Source organism: Carcharodon carcharias, chromosome 13 (assembly GCF_017639515.1).
Source record: "Carcharodon carcharias isolate sCarCar2 chromosome 13, sCarCar2.pri, whole genome shotgun sequence".
Classification (NCBI taxonomy): Eukaryota; Metazoa; Chordata; class Chondrichthyes; order Lamniformes; family Lamnidae; genus Carcharodon; species Carcharodon carcharias.
This window is the reverse complement of record NC_054479.1, coordinates 55282444-55301418: the sequence shown is the minus strand read 5'-3', so window position 1 is coordinate 55301418 and position 18975 is coordinate 55282444. Positions and strand designations below refer to the sequence as shown.

Genomic DNA, 18975 nt, shown 5'->3' with positions numbered 1-18975 from the left:
CACTGGCTAAGGCTCCTCCAAAGCTAAATTCTCGACCCCCTTACCTGCCTCAGTTGCAGTCTAATCCTCCTGTCCTTGACCATGGTCCAAATTTGATGTAATTAATCTAAGTGGTGTGACTGTCTCCTGAAACGCAGTGTCCAAGTAACTCCCCTCCACCCCCTGTCATGTTGCCGTATCTGCAGCTCAGACTCCAGCTCGTCAACTCTGAGCTGAAGTTCCTCAAGCAGCCAACACATGTTGCAGATGTGGTCACCGTGGATTGCACCAGCTCCCACATACTACAGCTGCATCACATCGCCTGCCCAGCCATCTCTATTCTATTTAATTAATTAATTTGGATGTTAAATATTTTAAAAGTGAATTTCTTAACTGTGCTCTTCAGCTATAATAACCTCTGCTGATTTAAAACACATGGCCAATCAAAAGAGACACAGAAGAGATACCCACCAATCACCTACCTGTTTTCCTTTGACATTACACTTTGGCTCTGACAGGTAGAAACAGATTGAAGGGGCTCTCTGCCACTGGTTTTTATCGCCCGCCGCCACTGCCCTCCTCACGCAGGTCTGCTCTCCGTGTGCTGTACCTCTTCAAAAGAACTCCAGAAAATTAGTTAAACACAATTTTCCGTTAAGAAATCTGTGCTGGTTTTCCTTAATTAACCCATATTTACCCAAGTGACTATTAATTCTGTCATGAAATATTGTTTCTAGAAACTTTGCCAAAAAGTTAAACTGACTGTTAAACTTAACTGCTGGGCTTGTCTTTGTACCCTTTTTTTGAACAATGGTGTAGCATTTGTAACTCTCCAGTCCTCTGACACCACCCCTGAGTCTAAGGAATTCTTGAAAATTATGGCCAGTGCCTCCACAATTTCCACCCTCACTTCCTTCAGTATCCTCAGATGTATCTCATCCAGTCCTAGTGACTTATCAACTTTAAATACAACCTATCCAACACCTCCTCTTTATCAACTTTTAATCCTCCAAATTTCTGAATTACCTCCTCTTTCAGCATGACCTGGATAGCATCTTCTTCCTTGGTAAAGACAGATGCAAAGTACTCATTTAATATCTCAGTCATGCCCCCTGCCTTCATGCATAAATCCCCCTTTTGGTACCTACTCCTGCTTTTACCACCTTTTCACTATTTATGTGCCAATAGAAGACTTTGTGATTCCTTTTTATGTTAGCTACAAGTCTATTTTGTATTATCCACCTGACCCTTTCTACCTACCAGTTAATTGACCTTGATCACTGTATTGATTTTCTAAATGTAATCTGTTCCATGTGCCACCAGCAGCAATCCTACCTTTCAACCAATCCATAATGGACCTTCTCTGTGTGCTGAAACATAATACTCTCTTGCTGCCTCCTAATAACTTTTGGCAGTGCACTTATGGAGCCAAACCAATCCCAGTTTAAGCACAACTTAAATGCAATAATAGTGATTATCATACAATCCCTGTGGCAACAGTTAATTGTCAAAACAATTATGACCAGCATAGTTTCATATTGCACATGGCAGTATACCACGTGATGTGTGGCCTGAGTTATTGGTTCCCATTATAAAATAGGCACAATCATGTGTTGTTTCCTGGGCTTTAGTGTTAGAGGCAGTTGTGACTTCGATTTAAAGTCTCATCCAAAAACAATGCAATGCTCCCTCTGTAATGCACTGGAATCGAAGCCTTGAATTTTGCACAAGCCCTAGAATGAGATTTGAGCCAGAACCTTATGATTCAGAGGTGAGTGTGCTACCAACTAAGTCCAGTGGTGAAAATACTTACCCTGGGAAACGTGAGCACTGAGCACTATCAACCTGTATTTGTACATTCTACTTGCAGGTCACCTCACTCAATAGCAAACATGCTCAAGTGAGTATCAAATTTGTTCTGCATGGTAAATGCTGTGATCCATTTAAGGAATTTGTCAATAATCACTAAGTAATACTAGTAATCTGCAATTTAGAGATGAAGCTATGGTCCCTTAGAAGATAAGAACATAAGAAATAGGAACAGGAGTAGACTCTGCTATCCGTTTTTACATTTCTAGCTAACTTCCTTTCATACTTTAATTTCTTTCCCCGTTAATTTTTTAGTTATTCTCTGCCGTTCTTTATGTTCTGACCAATCATCTGTCCTGCCAGGAGTTGCATGTTTTTTCCTTAAGTTTGATGTGTTCCTTAACTTCTTTAGTTAAACACGGATGATGAGTCCTCCTTTTAGAATTTTTCTTTATAATAGGAATGTACTTATTCTGAATTCACTGAAATATCCCCTTAATGTCTACCACTGCTTCCCCGTTGATGTATCCTCTAGCCTAGTTTCCCACGTCATTTCAGCTTTCATGCCCACATAGTTGCCCTTATTTAAGTTTAAGATACTAGTCTTAGACCGACTCTTCTCTTTTTCAAACTGGATGCAAATTCAATCATATTGTGGTCGCTCCTACCTAGGGGTGTCTTTACTCTGAGGTCATTCATTAATCCTGTCACATTACACGATACTAGGTTAGGGGCAAAGCAGATCAGAGAAAGGCACAATTAGTTTACAAAAAGGATTCTGTTGCAGACAAAATAAACAGTGTTGAAAATGTACTTCAATGTCACAATTCATTTCAGGCCACCAGGCAACCTCATTCACTTCTTGGTGAATTACCTCGGCTGGACAATGATCCCGTGTAGGGTGAGAATGAAACCTGTGAAAGAAATCCTCAGTGAGTGGTGGGAGTACATGCACAATGAACATTGGGCAGTCAGGAAGTTTACGGGCTGATCGGGCCTGATCTATTGCCTTAATGTCTTTAGCCCAGTAGGTTTGCCAGAGGCCACGCCTGCGGGGATATTGAATACAACCCCTGTGTTGCTGTCTTAGGTAAAGCGGGAACACTGACACTGTTTCTCTCTCCACAGATGCTGCCAGTCCTGCTGAGTGTTTCCAGCAATTTCTGTTTTCACTTCAGCTTCCCAGCACCGGCAGTGCTTTGCTTTTGTATTTTAGGACGTGTACAGTTATTGACATTGCAGCAATTCTCTAACGAAAAATAGGTGAATTATGAAAATTCTGTGGCAGGCAAGCACAGGTATAACGTTGATCTCCCAAAATAATAGCAAATCTATATTAGTCCTTCCACCTAACAGGAATACCCCAGAACCCGTTGGTGATATCGAGTGACGGGACATTTGGTCTTCCTTGTTATTTGGAGCATTCGCGTGGGAATCTCTCTCGCCACTGGAGGGCGGGCTGGAGTCACCAAACTTTCAATAACTCATTGTGAGACGCCAAATTCCATTTAGTTGTTTGGTCTACCAAATGGGTTAATGGGTCCTGAAAGTGTCCTGTAACAGTGGCTATACAATTCAAGATCTTCTTTACTGCTGTCGTTGCTTGTGCTGATGACTTCAGCAATCTAACCAACGGTCTCCCAAAAACCATCTACTGTGCACTGTTCTACAGAGTTATGTCTATCTTTCGTTAGCTTGGGTAATTTCGTCTTAACGTTACAAATCAAGCAAGCACCTCTATCCTTTTAGACACTTTTATTGATTCTGCATCTATGACTTCTTGGACTTGTACATTTCTTGTCCTCAAACCCTTCGTACTGTGAATTTTGCACGGTTTCATCTTAGTCAACTTAATTAGAATTCTAAGAGTTAAGTCATCTTGTCCTGAATTCTGCTATATTGTTTTCATGGTTAGAATCACCTAAATCAGATATTTTTTTTCCTCGTGTCCACTCACTGTGGTCTATATTTATCGCATTATAGCTAAGACCCTTTATATTGATGAATGATCACTGACTCTTCTCCAAGGCTATTACAATCCTGTTAATATGAAGCCACCGAACTTAAAGCAATATTTAAATGGAATGTGACCAACACTTTTCGTAAAAGCAATAGTATTTTCTTATCTTCATATTCTTTATCTATTGTGGATAATAATCAGCATTATATTAACCTTTGGGTGGCATTTAAGGACACGGTGGCTTTTAATAACATCTTTGCTTGGACCCCTAATCCATTGTTTGTGAAGCAGCATATTCCTATTGAGACTGTATTTTGATCTGCTATTTTCTTATCCTATCTGTCCGACCTCACACTGTTTTACCTTAAACTGCTTCTATCACCCACTCCCCATCCTTTTGAAAAATGCTGAATTCTCCTTCACATATCACCCTGCATTGCAGCTGGGTATCATTTGTAAATTGGTTTTATTTTCTTCTTTAAAGTCAGGTCATTTTTAATGGACTGAAAGTTGGAGCCTCAACCGCGAAAATAACAAAGAGGCTTACTCAAGTGTTCTTTATATTTTTTACTAAGAAGGGTTTTGATGGAATAAATATGTAGACATTAGTTCTCTGATTCGGCAATTAGTGACAAGAGACATCCGGATAAAATTATTACCAAGAGAATAAAGACAAAGGTTAGGATAAAGACATTTGCGCAAATAATTTCTGGAACATGCATGGCTTCACCACCGATAGAGTTGAAAGAGAGATTATTGCTTCTCCAAGGTTAAATATTTGATCAGGGAGATACCCGTGAACGTAGAAGGAAAGAACAATTGGATCAGCTGCTCAATTGCTCTAACGAAGAATAAATGCGCTATAAACTTCTAAATAAATGTGAAAAAAAATGCCTTTAGCTAACTTGCGAATAGACAATGGGAACGCAGGTTGAAAGCAGTGCACGGGAAATTCAGGATTAACAACAAGGCGGTTTCTTTCGCAAAAAGTGTGCTCAATACTTAGAACAGATTTGCAGGCATAACAGTGGCGATAACAATTCTGGCATCGTATAAAAGCCAATTGGATCAGATCAATGGGGAAACGGTAGAGTACTTATGGATGAAAGAATGAAGACAGCCGAAAATGGCCTTCACTCCCGAAGAATAATCATATTGGACACGAAACGTTTCTGTTTCTTCCTCCCACAGATGCTGCCAGATCTGTTGAGTTTTTACAGCACTGCTTTTATTTAAAATGGCCTTCATCATTAGTAATTCCCTTCTAATCAAAGCTCAGTAGAAAATGCTCACAATCCTGATTCCTTGTTTCTGAAAACTGAGCGATTGAGCAATACTAGAAAAGACACTTCAGTGCTATCACGGGGTGAATAATTATATTCATGTAAGACACTAGCATGAACATTTCAAATATAGTATTACTTCAAGTTAAACCATCATTGAAAAGCAAGGGGTGAATGAAAGGCTGTAAGACAGCCCGGAGCTTCTTGTTAAGGCAAAGCATAGCTATTACCAGTAATGAACTTCTGGCTAATGAAGATCTGGAATTCATCAGAAGTCAGTTTGAGGTTGTGATCGTACGACAGTTGTTTCATATGAAGGAATTGGCTGGATTGATTCATTAGCCTCTCTCAGCTTTATTCATTTTTGTGGGGAAAAGCATGAACATTGGGGAGAGGAGAATCTGGGAACTGCAAAGTGAACATGTATATGGGACAGAGAAAGCCACAGTGGTTCAATTGTAATGGGGAAAGTTAAGACGGTTTGAAGATGCTTGGATGAAATCAAGGACTGATATAAACAATGAAAGGAAAGAGGAACTAGAATTTGAAAGAGAAGATAAATACATATATATGAAAGTAATTAGAAATAGGAGTCAGTCTCATGGAGATTGCCTTTCTTCATCTGCATTTATCACCTGACTTGGGTATGCAGTGTGCACTTTCAAAAAGCTTGTAAGTATTGTGAACTGTGAGGCGGATAGTGAGGCTTCACGAGCACAGAGACAGTCTGCTGAAATGGGTGGACACACGAGCTTCATTGCAAGAGGATTTGGATTTAGGAATAAAGCTAAAAGCAAAATATTGTGGATGATGGAACTTTGAAACAAAAACAGAAAATGCTGGAAAAACTCAGCAGGTCTGAGAGCATCTGTGGAGAGGGACACAGAGTTAACGTTCGAGTCCGTATGACCCTCTTCAGAACTACAGATAAGTGGAAATGTGATGAAATTTATACTATTTAAGGGGGTGGAACAGGTGGAGCTGGATAAAAGTCCCTTTGCCCTTTTGTTCATGATAACTTTGTCAATCCCTCCTCTGCCCCCACCTATCGCTGGCCTTCTAATCAGTTTCACCTGCTCCACCCCCCTTAAACAGTATAAATTTCATCACATTTCTACATGTCTGTATCTCTGATGAAGAGTCATAGGGGCTCGAAACATCAAACTCTGTTTGTCTCTCCTTAGGAATAAGCTGTCTTACTGCAATTATACAGGGCCTTGGTGAGACCTCACCTGGAGTATTGTGTGCAGTTTTGGTCTCCTTACCTAAGGAAAGATATATTTGCCATAGAGCGAGTGCAACAAATGTTCACCAAATTCATTCCTGGGATTGAGGGTTTTTCCTATGAGGAATGATTAAATAGACTGGGCCTTTGTTCACTGGAGTTTAGAAGAATGAGAGGTGATCTCATTCAAACATACAGAATTCTTACAGGACTCACAGGGTAGATGCAGAAAGAACATTTCCTGTGTTTGGGATGTCTGGAACCAGGAGACACAGTCTCAGCATAAGAAGCAGGTCATTTAGGACTGAGATGAGGAGAAATTTCTCTGCTCAGGGAGTGGCGAATCTTTGGAATTCCCTGCCCCAGAGGGCTGTGGAAGCTCAGTCATTGAGTATGTTCAAGACAGAGGTCGGTAGGTTTCAACATTTAAAACATCAAGGGATAGAGGGATGCAGGAAAATGGTGTGGAAGTAGAAGATCAACTATGATCTCACTAAATGGTGGAGGGGCTTGAAGGGCTGAATGGCCTACTCTTGCTTCTATTTCTTATTGCAGGTGAATTTAATGCAGAAATGTATGAAGCGATGCATATTGATAGGAAGGATAAGGAGAGGCAATATAAACAATATAAACATACAATTCTAAAAGCAGAGCAGAGGAACCTAGGGCCATATGTGAACAAATCGTTGAAGATGGCAGGGAAGGTTGAGAGAGGAGTTAATAAGGCACAGGGGATCCTGGGGTTTATAAACAGAGGCATAAAGCATAAAACCAAGGGACTTATGGTGAAATTTTATAAAACACTGGCTGAGTCTCAACAGCAGAATTATGAACAGTTCTGAATACTGATAGGAAATCATTAGATTGGCTGCAGAAAAGATTTTTGGGAATGGTTCTGGGGGTGACGGACTTCAGTTATGTGGATAGATTGGAGAAACTGGGTCTGTTGTCCTTGCAGAAAAGAAGGTTGAGAGCAGATTTGATAAAGGTGTTGGGCTGTGGTGCTGCTGGTTCTGGATCACAATGTGGCATTCTGATAAGAATTGCTTTGCTGATGAAGAAACAGTTCTCCAATCTCCCCTTTCCAACCCTCCAGACCCACAAAATCCAAACTGGACAAATCAGTAAATTAGCACAAATACAATCAGATTATTAGGCTTTGGAGGCCTGATTGTGAGGGATTCAAGCCGGATGGAGGCTCGTGACTGTGAAGATGATGACCTAGAAATAGAATAGAAGACAGAAAGAAGAATCTAGGGGACATGCGTGAATAATGGAATATTACATTAATCATAATATATAATTCGACATTAGTGCAACCAAAGTTAACAGACAACGAGTCAGAATGATAATCTCATGGTTCTATACGATATAGGACTGCTGCATTTCATGACTTTGTATCACATTTTAAAGCACAGTTTTTGCTGTGTGACGTTTACACGCCCACTCTGCAAACATCTCTACTGGCAGCTTTACCAGCTATAGCCGCCATGAAAGCAATTTGTACTCGATCAAACCTTTTGGAATGCAACATTTTCTCCCTTGGGAGTACAAGTATGGATTTTTTGTGTCATTTGGATGGTTGCTTTGTCTATTACCCGCTACATTTGTTGTTTTGTGTTGCTTTTATGCATTCCCAAGCGAGAAATGCAGCCAAGTAGGTTTCACAATATTTAATAACACAACAAAATAAGGGATATGCATGAGACCAAGACAGTGACACAACATCCCAGTACAGTGTAGCCGTATTTTGAGGGAAATTGGACTTTACACACGTGTAATGCAGGGCAATAGAACTACAACTGTAAACGGCAAAACATGCCAATGATTGCATGTAATTTTATTATCTGATGAAAGTTGGAAGAAGTAATGGTTGTTAACCTTTCTTCCAGTTGTTCGAAATATATTTTCTTACGCTTCACAGTATGCATCACGCAGATTGAATATCCGACATCAATGTAACAACTTTAAACTATTTTTCTGTGTGTACATATATATATATAGAATGTTTGTTTGCTAAATATATCAACGACATTTGCTTATCCTCTTGAGGGGCTACTTTACCAGAACCTGAATGTATTGCTTATCTCTGAGCAGATGTTGTGCGGGGATTCCCCATCCTAAGAATGGATCCAATTGCAACAAATGAGCCATAGGTTTTGCAAGCGAAACATGAAACATTCGCAGATGTCAACTGTGTGAAAATAATGATGCTGCTACACTCTTTAAAATACCAAATTCGCAGTTCTTGTCAATGTTAGTATGAGTGCATATGAGAAGAAATGCATCAGCTCTGATGCACTAACACCTATAATCTGTAGAAGTTACACAGAGAATCACTGAAATGGTTTGTTCAATTTAAAAGCCAGATGTCTGTGATGCTTTTTTGTGTGCTTCCCAAGCGAGAAATGCAGCCCAGTGGTTTTACAATATTTAATGACACAAGATAAGGAATATGCATGGTTGAGAGAGTAGTTAAACATTTGCAGCATTTAGAACTTCCCTGTTGTATGGAATTTGTAGTGTCCCAAGCTAAGCGTCAAATGTAGACCCTTCCATTTCACCAGCGGAAGATCTGTGTTGATTTGAAACACCTTGTGAATGTAACACCATGCCACCTATGTACTGAGATCAGTTAATATTGAGGATTCTGCTAATATAAATGCCTAAAAGTCCAAAAATTGTGCAACTTATTTTTCGGTGGGAATGTATGATTCGGGGCAATCCAGCAGTAAGGGCGGATTTAGGGAAAGTTAACATTCTTTATGTTCATAATCTCATCTGTTTCCGGTAAGTGTATTCAATCCATTGGCCATTCTGCAGAGGGGGCACCGGAGCGTGCAGGTGAGAAAACAGTTTCCTCGTGGGAACGGCACTCACTGATTTAACAGAAACTTCAGATGTTTTTTCAGTTTATTAATTTATCAGTAAAGGCTGTTTGCGTTCCACAAAACTGTAACAGCGCTCGGTTTCTCATTGACTTGTTTAAACGTGTAAGAAGAAAGACTGCTCACGTTTATTTATTAATTTCTTTTTAAAATAGCATTCAACGTCAGGGATTTAAATGATTAAAACTGCTAAATACACGATGCGCTGCAGTTACAAATTCGGAGCAATGAATCATAAGGGACAAAACAAGAACAAAAATATCTGGAAAAACTCAGCCGGTCTGACAGCAACTGCGGAGAGGAACAGTTAACGTTTCGAGTCCGTATGACTCACAAAACAAAAATAAAAATACCTGGAAAAACTCAGCAGGTCTGACAGCATCTGCGGAGTGGAATGCAGTTAACGTTTCGAATTCGTATGACTCTTCAACAGAATTTTTGTTTTTGTTTTTTTTTGGATTTCCAGCATCCGCAGTTTTTTGCTTGAATCAAAAGGGACCATTAATTTAGTAGATAACTGCAGATTAAATCTGGTGTGAATTTTACTAAATATGACTCTTTAAATATTGTAACCTTTTGTTTTAAGCAAATGTTGTAATGATAATGTAACAGAAATATCTCGCGAATTTAAACGGTCAATTCTGTTTTCTGAATTGCCCTCCCTCCTTGAAACATTGTGGCTCACGCAATTGGTTACCAGAACTGTTCGGTTGACCAATGGACGCTCTCTTATTTGCATACCTAATAAGACGGTGACATTTTATTCGTCCAAGCTCTGATATAAAGGACGGTATCCACTAATGCGAAAGGTAACATTCTTGCATCATTAGCACCCTTTACGATGGCAACTGTTGTTCTTGTTCTGCTCTCGCTAACAATTGGCCTGATGTGTAAGTGTCTTGGAGATATTGATAACTTTTGTAGTGTCGAGAATTGTTTAAATAAATGAAGCAAAAACTTAATCTGAAGCTTTATTTGATCTGAATGCAATGTTCTTTATTGGTGTTAAATTTTATACGTCTTCGTCGATAGGTTGATTACTAATCATGACATCCTTTATCTAATTTACAGACACGAGCGCGCAGGTCAGTTTGATCCAACCAGATTCCGTGTCCACCACACCAGGAAAAACTGTAATCCTAAACTGTACGGTCCATGGAATTAGCCTCTCAAAAAAGTACGTTTATTGGTACCATCAGAAGCGTGACAGTGCTCCAAGGTTTATTTTGTATGGAATCGATAACAGAGGTGACGGTATCCCAGACAGATTTACCGGCCTGGAAGACGAAAAAACCAACATTGGACATTTGACCATCGCTAACGTGGAATCGGAGGACGCCGGTGATTATTACTGCTTATCACAGGAGGAAAGCAGCCACTGTGGTAGGACCAGTGACTCCTTCAATACCAAAACTCTTCACAGAGCTAGTGCTGGAATTTATATGAACTACTGACATGAAGGTCAGCAGCTGGCCCAGCAACGTTGCCTTTGAAGAACACTCGTGTTGCAATGAAAAAAATACTATTATAAGATTCTTTTTACCCAGCAAGTTTGAATTCCTCCTTTGATGGACCATCCTCTGCTCAGTTGCACAGTTGGGACGGTTTTTATACGGCGCTACACCACCGTGTGGCACTTCGGTAGCGGAACCAGATTGAATGTTCTGAGTAAGTGACACGTTTATGCTTCATAATGCAAATTTCTTGTAAAATGATTAATTTAAATGCAAAGTTTAGTTTACTTCATTCATTTATTTCCAACAAAATTGTTCATTCTGAGACTGAATCACAACCGGAATGTCCTGATTTAGATGCTAAACTATACTCAGATATTCCCCTTGGTCTGTACAATTGAAAATCGAAATTGTATTTTAAAAACCCATCGCCAAAAGACTTTTGATGTAACTGGTCGCCTTTGTTAGCCCTGCCCTGCGACAGAATCAGGCAGAAGGCGATAGAAGGTTGTAAATGGAGGACACAATACTAAACAATTGTCCTTAACTAGTTGACTATATTATAGAATCATCGAATGGTTACAGCATATAAGGAGGCCATTCGGCCCAGAAATTCTGCTGGAGCATATCACCGAGCCCCACTCGCTAGTACTTTTCCCGTAGCCCTGCACTTTCAGTTCAAGTGCTTATCTAACTCCCATTTGAACGCCACAATTGAATCTTCCTCCACCACACTCTTAGGCAGTACATTCCAGATCCTAACCATTCCATGCGTAAAAAAGTATTCCCTCAAGTCGGCTTTGGCTCTTTTTTCAATCACCTTAAATGTGTCCTTTGGATCTCCATCCTTCCACCAATGGGAGCAGTTTCTCTTCATCTACTCCATCTAGATCCCTCATGATTATCTATCAACTCTCCTCGCTGCCTTCTCCAAGGCCAATTCAAAGCATTGTATTCCACTTTTCCAATTTTACTCAAGTCTTCTGTGGCACAGTATAAAATGCCTTTTGGAAATCTATATACAACACATCAATAGTGTTACCCTTATCAACCTTCTGTGTTACCTCAAAAAATTCCAGCAAGTTCGTTAAATATGGTTTACCCTGAATGAATCCTTGCTGACTTTCCTTAATTACCTTGCACTTGTCAAAGTGGCTATTGATTTTGTCGCGAACTATAATTTCCAGAAGATTCCCTGTCACTGAGGTCAAACTGACTGGTCTGTCGTTGCCGGCTTTATCCTTGCAACCTTTTTTAAACAAGGGTGTAACATTCGCAATTCTCCAGTCCTCTGGCACCTCCCCTGTGTCTAAGGAAGACTGGAAGATTACCATTAATGCACCTGCAATTTCCACTTTCACTTCCCTCAGTATCCTTGAATGCATCTCATCCGGTCCTGGTGCCTTATTTATTTTAAGTAAAGATAGCCTTTCTAATACCTCCTCCTCAATTAAAAATTCTTCTAGTGGACAGCAGATTTGGATAACCTCCCGGAAATCTTACCCCTAGCAGAATTTGACAATAGTTGGATGATTTGAATGGGTATGTTGACCCCCGCAACTTGCTTTGGAACTTTCGACATTTCCTGGCAGAGTACTGAATTTGGATGTTGTAGTTTGAGATTTACTGAGTTAAAGCGGCCCTGACATTACAAAATGGGACATTAGTAATAGAAAGCTCCCAACTATTTTTAACAAAGATGTTAAACCAAATATTTGGAAAATGTGAATGGCTCCGCTAAATGCGTGGAATGTCAAGGCGTTAAGAGATTTTCCCATGGGCCTGCTAGAGACAGACAGTCATATATAACCAATGATCCGCTCCAGGTAACTATTCCAAACATTTTACAGATATTGCTGCCAATAGCCTTTATGCATATAAATAAAACTCAGCTCAGCGATCTGCCTAATGCTTAGGACAATCAGTCAAAAACATAACAATGATAATAATTTAAATTAATTAAACCTCTTAAAGACTTCATGATAGGGTTCTTTGATCTAAACCACTTTGGGTAATGTGTTATATGTTGTTGATGGAACCTTTGGACAACCGGAAGACAATGTTCGGGATAATTCTGAATTGGTCTCTGGTTATATCATGTGCTGAAGCTTTATTGTTCAACCATCGTCAAACTGATACATGAGTACAGATGTCGGGACATCTCAATAGAAGCATCTCCGTAAAATAAGCCTAATTGAAGAAAGTAAAGTGAGGATAAAACGAATATCACAGCAAAACACAAATTGTTTTCCGTCACATCAGTTCAGACTGACCTGACTAAGGGTATGCCAAATTTACAATGTTGAGGGAATTTGTCTGCTTTATAAAACATTGCTAAGACTAAGCAATTTAAAATGAAACAGTCCCTTTACAACAGGGCAGTAATATATAAAATACAATTTTGCGGTAAAAGTGTATTTTCTGCTTGAAGTATTTCACAGAAATGCATCGATAAGTGTTCATTAAGAAGTTGTCGGATGATGAAGGTTCGGGACTCCGAATGTAATATTTTATAGTTACGACTTCACTGAAACATCGAATGCTCGTGCATGGACAGGGTTTAGAGTTTAAACTATCAATGATGCGTTGGGAATTGATATTTTGTTAGTCTTTCATATGTTCCCGTCTGATTGTTGAATTGAGAAAATCAGATATAAACATTGAAAAATGCAATGATAGAAATTGTCGAGGGAAACTTATTTCTGCATAATGACTCGCCAAACCCTAATCATCACGATTAATAAAAGCATTTTTCCAGGATATTTCTGAACCTACACAGAGCGTCCTTCCCATCTACACAAAATATTGAAAACACTTAGCATTCAGATCAGCATTCATGCCTGACATGCTGTCTCTTTTTATTCCCATTCCCACATTTCCAGTAATTTGCGCTATTCTGTTTTTTTGTTCATGGTCTACGTGTATCTGAATATGTATCCTATTCTAGGATGATCAAGCAATCTTCGTTTATTATCACACTCACTATATTCCCACCTTTTTAGCATCTTCCAGGGTCCTTGACCTTTCCTAGCCAGGTGTTCTGAGTGAAATAATAATTTTACCGCCTGGAATTTAATTTTTCGTACATTTTGCTTGCAAATGCTATCAGATATATTTGTATCCAAGTGCGATTTGTCGGAAATGTAAAACCATGCGCAGGTACAGGACTTATACTTTACAACTCCGAATCACACAGACCAATTTCCTATTTAAATATGGCGGTTGAAACATCTTATAATTCAAACACATTGGTCTATGCGAATGAACTCATTATTAATGCGACCCCTTTTCCCTTTTAGGTCGGCAGCCAGCCAATTCCACAGTGTTGCTTCTTCCCCCAGCAACGGAGCAGATTGCAGCAGCCAACGAGGCGACGCTAGTGTGTTCGGTGAATAATTTTTACCCCGATTCCGTGAAATTTGTGTGGAGCGTGGACGGCAAAGACAGAGAGGGGGGCATCCAGACCAGTTCGACCTTGCAGGGCTCTGACCAGACGTATAGTGCGAGCAGTTACCTGACCCTGTCCAACTCCGACTGGAACTCACACGAGATTTATTCCTGCGGCGTGAAACACGAGACTCTTGGGTCTACACTTGAGCAAAGTATCAGACGATCAAGCTGCATGTGATTAAGAAATAAATTTATTGTTACAACCAACGTATCTGTATTGCTGTTTTTAAAAAAACTCGCGGCTGTTTCGTGTTTTGAGACTCATCCAATGAAATGTCCATTTTGCTGTTGATGTTGACCTTTTGAAAAATGATACTTCATTGTTTTTTTTTCCTGTACGTTTTATATTTTAAATACAGCCATTGCATTTGTGCGCAGTCTATTAACATTTTACTTTTAGCCCTGAATAAATAAAAATATCATGAGCAACACAATATGTTTTAATCCTTTACAATGTGAAGGCCAAATTCACGATGATAATTGCACACCGGAAGTGTCACAACCTGTCTATTTCCATGCAGACACTGACTGACCCGATGTGCAGCTCCAGCATTTTATGTATTTTTTTTATTTCAATGATTTACAAGAGGTTTGTTTACTGGATTTTCGATATTATCCCGCACTTTCTCTCCTTCCCGCAAGAGAAACGGTTTACCGGCTATTTGTGTAAATTTTTAAATATCAAATATTTAACACATTTTTGGCTTTCAATAAAAGCAGTTTCTGAGTCTCAATGGAATTCAGGCAAAAAGATGAGAAAGAAAGCAGAAGAGCGGAGAGTCCTTAGACTGCTGCCTATTTTGGGAAATTCGGTGGGCCATAGGCTGCAATTCATGCTGGAATTCTGTAAAATCCAATATTGCGAGGCTGTCATTTAAAGGTTGGGCATTTACTTCTGAAATATTAAATGTATATAACTTACAAGTTCTCGATTTTCTTTGAAAAAAATGTCGTTTTAACTCTTACATTCTTCGTTAATAACGCTCTCTAAACTGACCTGAACGAAGCATCTGGGTCAACATCTAATACACTTGCCTCTGTTTCAAACTGTTGTGAGTTCAAGGCTCTTTGCAAAGTTTGAATGCACGTTCAAGGCTGATATTTCGTTGAAATAATCAGGAGGTGTTATTTTTCAAATGAGATATTAAGCTGTGGCTAACTGAGAAGTTAAGGTTAACATCAAATTGAAAGGAAATCCATACAATCCTGTGGAGATTAGTGGTAGGCCAGAGGATTGGATAAATTTAAGAAACCAGCAAAGAATGACAAAAAATCAGGAGGGAGAAGTTAGAATATGAGAGAATGCTAGCTAGAAATATAAAAACAGGCTGTAAGAGTTTCTACAAATATATAAGAAAAAGAATAGCTAAAGTGAGTGTTGGTCCCTTGGAAGGTGAGGGTAGGGAAATAAAGAAATGGCAGAAATATTGAACAGCTATTTTATATCAGTCTTCAAAGTAGAAGATGCAAAAAGCATGCTAACAATAGTTGAAAATCAAGAGATAAAAAGGACATAAGAACTGCAAACAATCACAATCATTATGGAAAAGGTTCTGGAAAAACTATTGGGATTAAAGGCTGACAAGTCCCCGAGACCTGGCGGCTTGCATCCTAGCATCTTAAAAGAAATGGCCACACAGATGGTAGGTATATTGGTTGCAATCTTCCAAAATTCCCTGGATTCTGGAAAGGTTCCAGTGGGTTAGAAAGCTGCAAATGTAACACCTGTATTCAAGAATGGAGGAAGACAGGAAGCTGAAAATTATAGGCCAGTTAGCCCAGCAACAGTCTGGGAAAATGCTTGAATCCATTATTAAGGAGGTAATAGCAGGATATTTAGAAAATCGTAATATGATCAGTCAGAGTGAACATGGTTTTGAGAAAGGGAAATCATGTTTGGTTAATTTAAGACCATAAGACGTAGGAGCAGAAGTAGGCCATTCAGCCCATTGAGTCTGCTCCACTATTCAATGAGATCATGGCTGATCTGATAATCCTCAACTCCACTTTCCTGCCTTTTCCCCATAGCCCTTGATTCCTTTACTGATTAAAAATCTGTCTATCTCAGCCTGTAATATTCTTAACCACCCAGCCCCTACAGGCCTCTGCATTAAAGAATTCCACAGGTTGACTACCCTCTGAGAGAAGAAATTCCTCATCTCTGTTTTAAATGGGCACCCCCTTAATCTGAGATTATGCCCTCTGGTCCTAGACTCTTCCACAAGGGGAAACAACATCTCAGCATCTACTCTGTCAAGCCCCCTAAGAATCTTATATGTTTCAATAAGATTACCTCTCATTCTTCTAAACTCCAATGAGTACAGACCCAACCAACTCAACCTCTCCTCATAAGAAAATCCCTCTATACCTGGGATCAACCTAGCAAACCTTCCCTGGACTGCCTCCAATGCCAGTATATCTTTCCTGTATTCTGGGTGTGGTCTAACTCGTGCCTTGTATAGTTTTTGCAAGACTTCCCCCTATTTTTATATTCCATTCCCTTTGAAATAAAGGCCAACGTTCCATTTGTCTTACCTATTACCTGCTGAACTTGTATGCTAGCTTCCTGTGATCCATGCACGAGGACTCCCAAATCCCTCTATGCTGCAGCTTTCATCAGTCTTTCTCTGTTTAAATAACATTCCTCTTTTCTTCCCGCCAAAGTGCATAACTTCACACTTTCCCACATTATATTCCATCAGCCACATTTTTGCCCACTCACTTAACGTGTCCATACCCCCCTGTATGTTCTTTGTGTAATCCTCACCACTTGCCTTCCCACCTATTTTTGTGTCGTCTACAAACCTGGCGATAGTTCGTTCATTTCCCTCATCCAAATCATTAATGTGTATTGTAAGTAATTTTGGCCCCAGCACTGATCCCTGTGGCACTCCACTAGTTACAGGTTACCATCCTGAAAATGCCCCCTGTATCCCATCTCTCTATCATCTATTAGTTAGCTAGTCCTCTATCCATGCTAATAAACTACCCCCAACACTACAGGCTCTTATCTTATTAAGTAGCCTTATGTGTGGTACCTTATCGAACGCCTTTTGAAAATCCAAATATATTACATCTACTTGTTCCTCTTTATCTATCCTGCTTATTACCTCCTCAAAAATTCTAATAAATTTGTCAGGCACAAGTTCCCCTTCATGAAGCATAGCTGACTCTGCTTGATTATTTATTGGATGTGGGCATCACTGGCTCAGCCAGCATTGCCCATCCCCAATTACCCTTGCTCAAAGGGAATTTTAAGAGTCAGCTGCATTGCTGTGGGTCTGGAGTCACATGCAGACCAGGCCAAGTAAGGGCAGCAGGTCCTTCCCTAATGGACATTAGTGAAACAGATGGGTTTTTATGACAATCTGCAATGGTTTCACGGTCATCATTAGACTTTGAATTCCAGAGTTCTGTTGGACTCAAATTCCACCATCTGCTATGGTGGGATTTGAATGCAAGTCCCTCAGAGCATTAACCTGGGTCTCTGGATTACCAGTCTAGTGACAATAGCACTACACCACTGCCTAACCCCCACAAAAAAATAGTATTTTTGGTATGCTATTAGTGTCTTCTACCATGAAGATTGATACAAAGCATTTATTCAACTCATCTGCTGTTTCCCGGTTCTCCATTATTATTTCCTCAGCCTCATTCTCTAAGGGGCCTATATTGACATTGGCCTCTCATCTCCCTTTTACATATTTAAAGAAGCTCTCACTGTCCATTTTTATATAACTTGTTAGTTTATCCTCAAAGTTTATCTTCTCCCTCTTTATTATTTTTTGGTCATCTTCCATTGGTTTTTAAAACTTTCCCAATCCCCTGGCTTACCACCAATCTTTGCCACAATGTATGTTTTTTCTTTCACTTTGGTACTGTCCTTAAGTTCCTTGGTTAATCATGGTTTACCCCCTCCTACAATCCTTCTTCCTCATTGGGATATATCTTTGTTGTAAGTCATGAACTATTTTCTTAAACATCTGCCATTGTTCATCAACCGTCTTTTCTGCTAAATTCCTTTCCCAGTCCACTCCAGCAACCCTGCCCTCATTTCTTTGTAATCATCCTTATTTAAGCACAGATGTTTCTGACCTAAGTTTCTCACTCTAAAACTGAATGCTTAATTCCACCATGTTATGGTCATTGTTTTCTAGGGGATCCTTTGCTCTGAAATCATTTATTAAACATGCCCCATTATACATTACCAGATCCAGAAAAGGCTGATCCTTGGTTGGATCCACAACATATTGTTCTAGGAAACTACTGCACTAGTGAGTATAGAAATAGGAGGTTAGTCCAGGTGAATGCGTGGCTGGAGAGATGGTGCAGGAGGGAGGGCTTTAGATTTCTGGGACATTGAGACCATTTATGGGGGCAGTGGGACCTGTACAAGGTGGACAGGTTGCACCTGAACCAGAATGGGACCAGCATCCTTGTGGGGAGGTTTGCTAGTGCTGTTGGGGAGGGTTTAAACTAGCCTGGCAGGGGGGTGGGAACCTGAGAGAAGGTTCAGCAGGGGGAGATGCACAGCCAAAATTAGAAGAGAGAGCAAGTGAATCTGGAAGGCATAGAAATTATAGGCCAGTTAATGCACAAGGGAGTTTGGAAAGGTTGGATGGTATTTATTTTAATGCAAGGAGCCTGACGAATAAAGCAGATGAATTGAGGGCACAAATTAACACACGGAAGTATAGTGTCATTGCTGTCACAGACACATGGTTGAGAGAGGGGTGGGATTGGCAGCTCAATATTCCAGGATATACGGTCCTCAGGCGAGACAGGGAAGGAGGTAAAAGAGGAGGGGGTATTGCAATTTTGATCAGGGAATCAATTACAGCAGTAAGGAGGGATGACATCTTAGAAGGCTCCTCAAATGAAGCCATATGGGTAGAACATAAAAACAAAAAAGGAGCAATCACATTGC

At 39.9% G+C, this 18975-nt stretch overlaps 2 gene segments (V, D, J or C); both read left to right on the top strand.

Moving 5' to 3' along the window:
* The first annotated feature begins 9979 nt into the window (after nt 1-9979).
* Nucleotides 9980-10598, top strand: LOC121286049. The segment is given in 2 exon segments: nt 9980-10034; nt 10216-10598. Coding segments are annotated over 2 exon segments (432 nt in total).
* Nucleotides 10599-10712: 114 nt separating this feature from the next.
* Nucleotides 10713-14457, top strand: LOC121286048. The segment is given in 2 exon segments: nt 10713-10812; nt 13898-14457. Coding segments are annotated over 2 exon segments (429 nt in total).
* The last annotated feature ends 4518 nt before the right edge of the window (nt 14458-18975 follow it).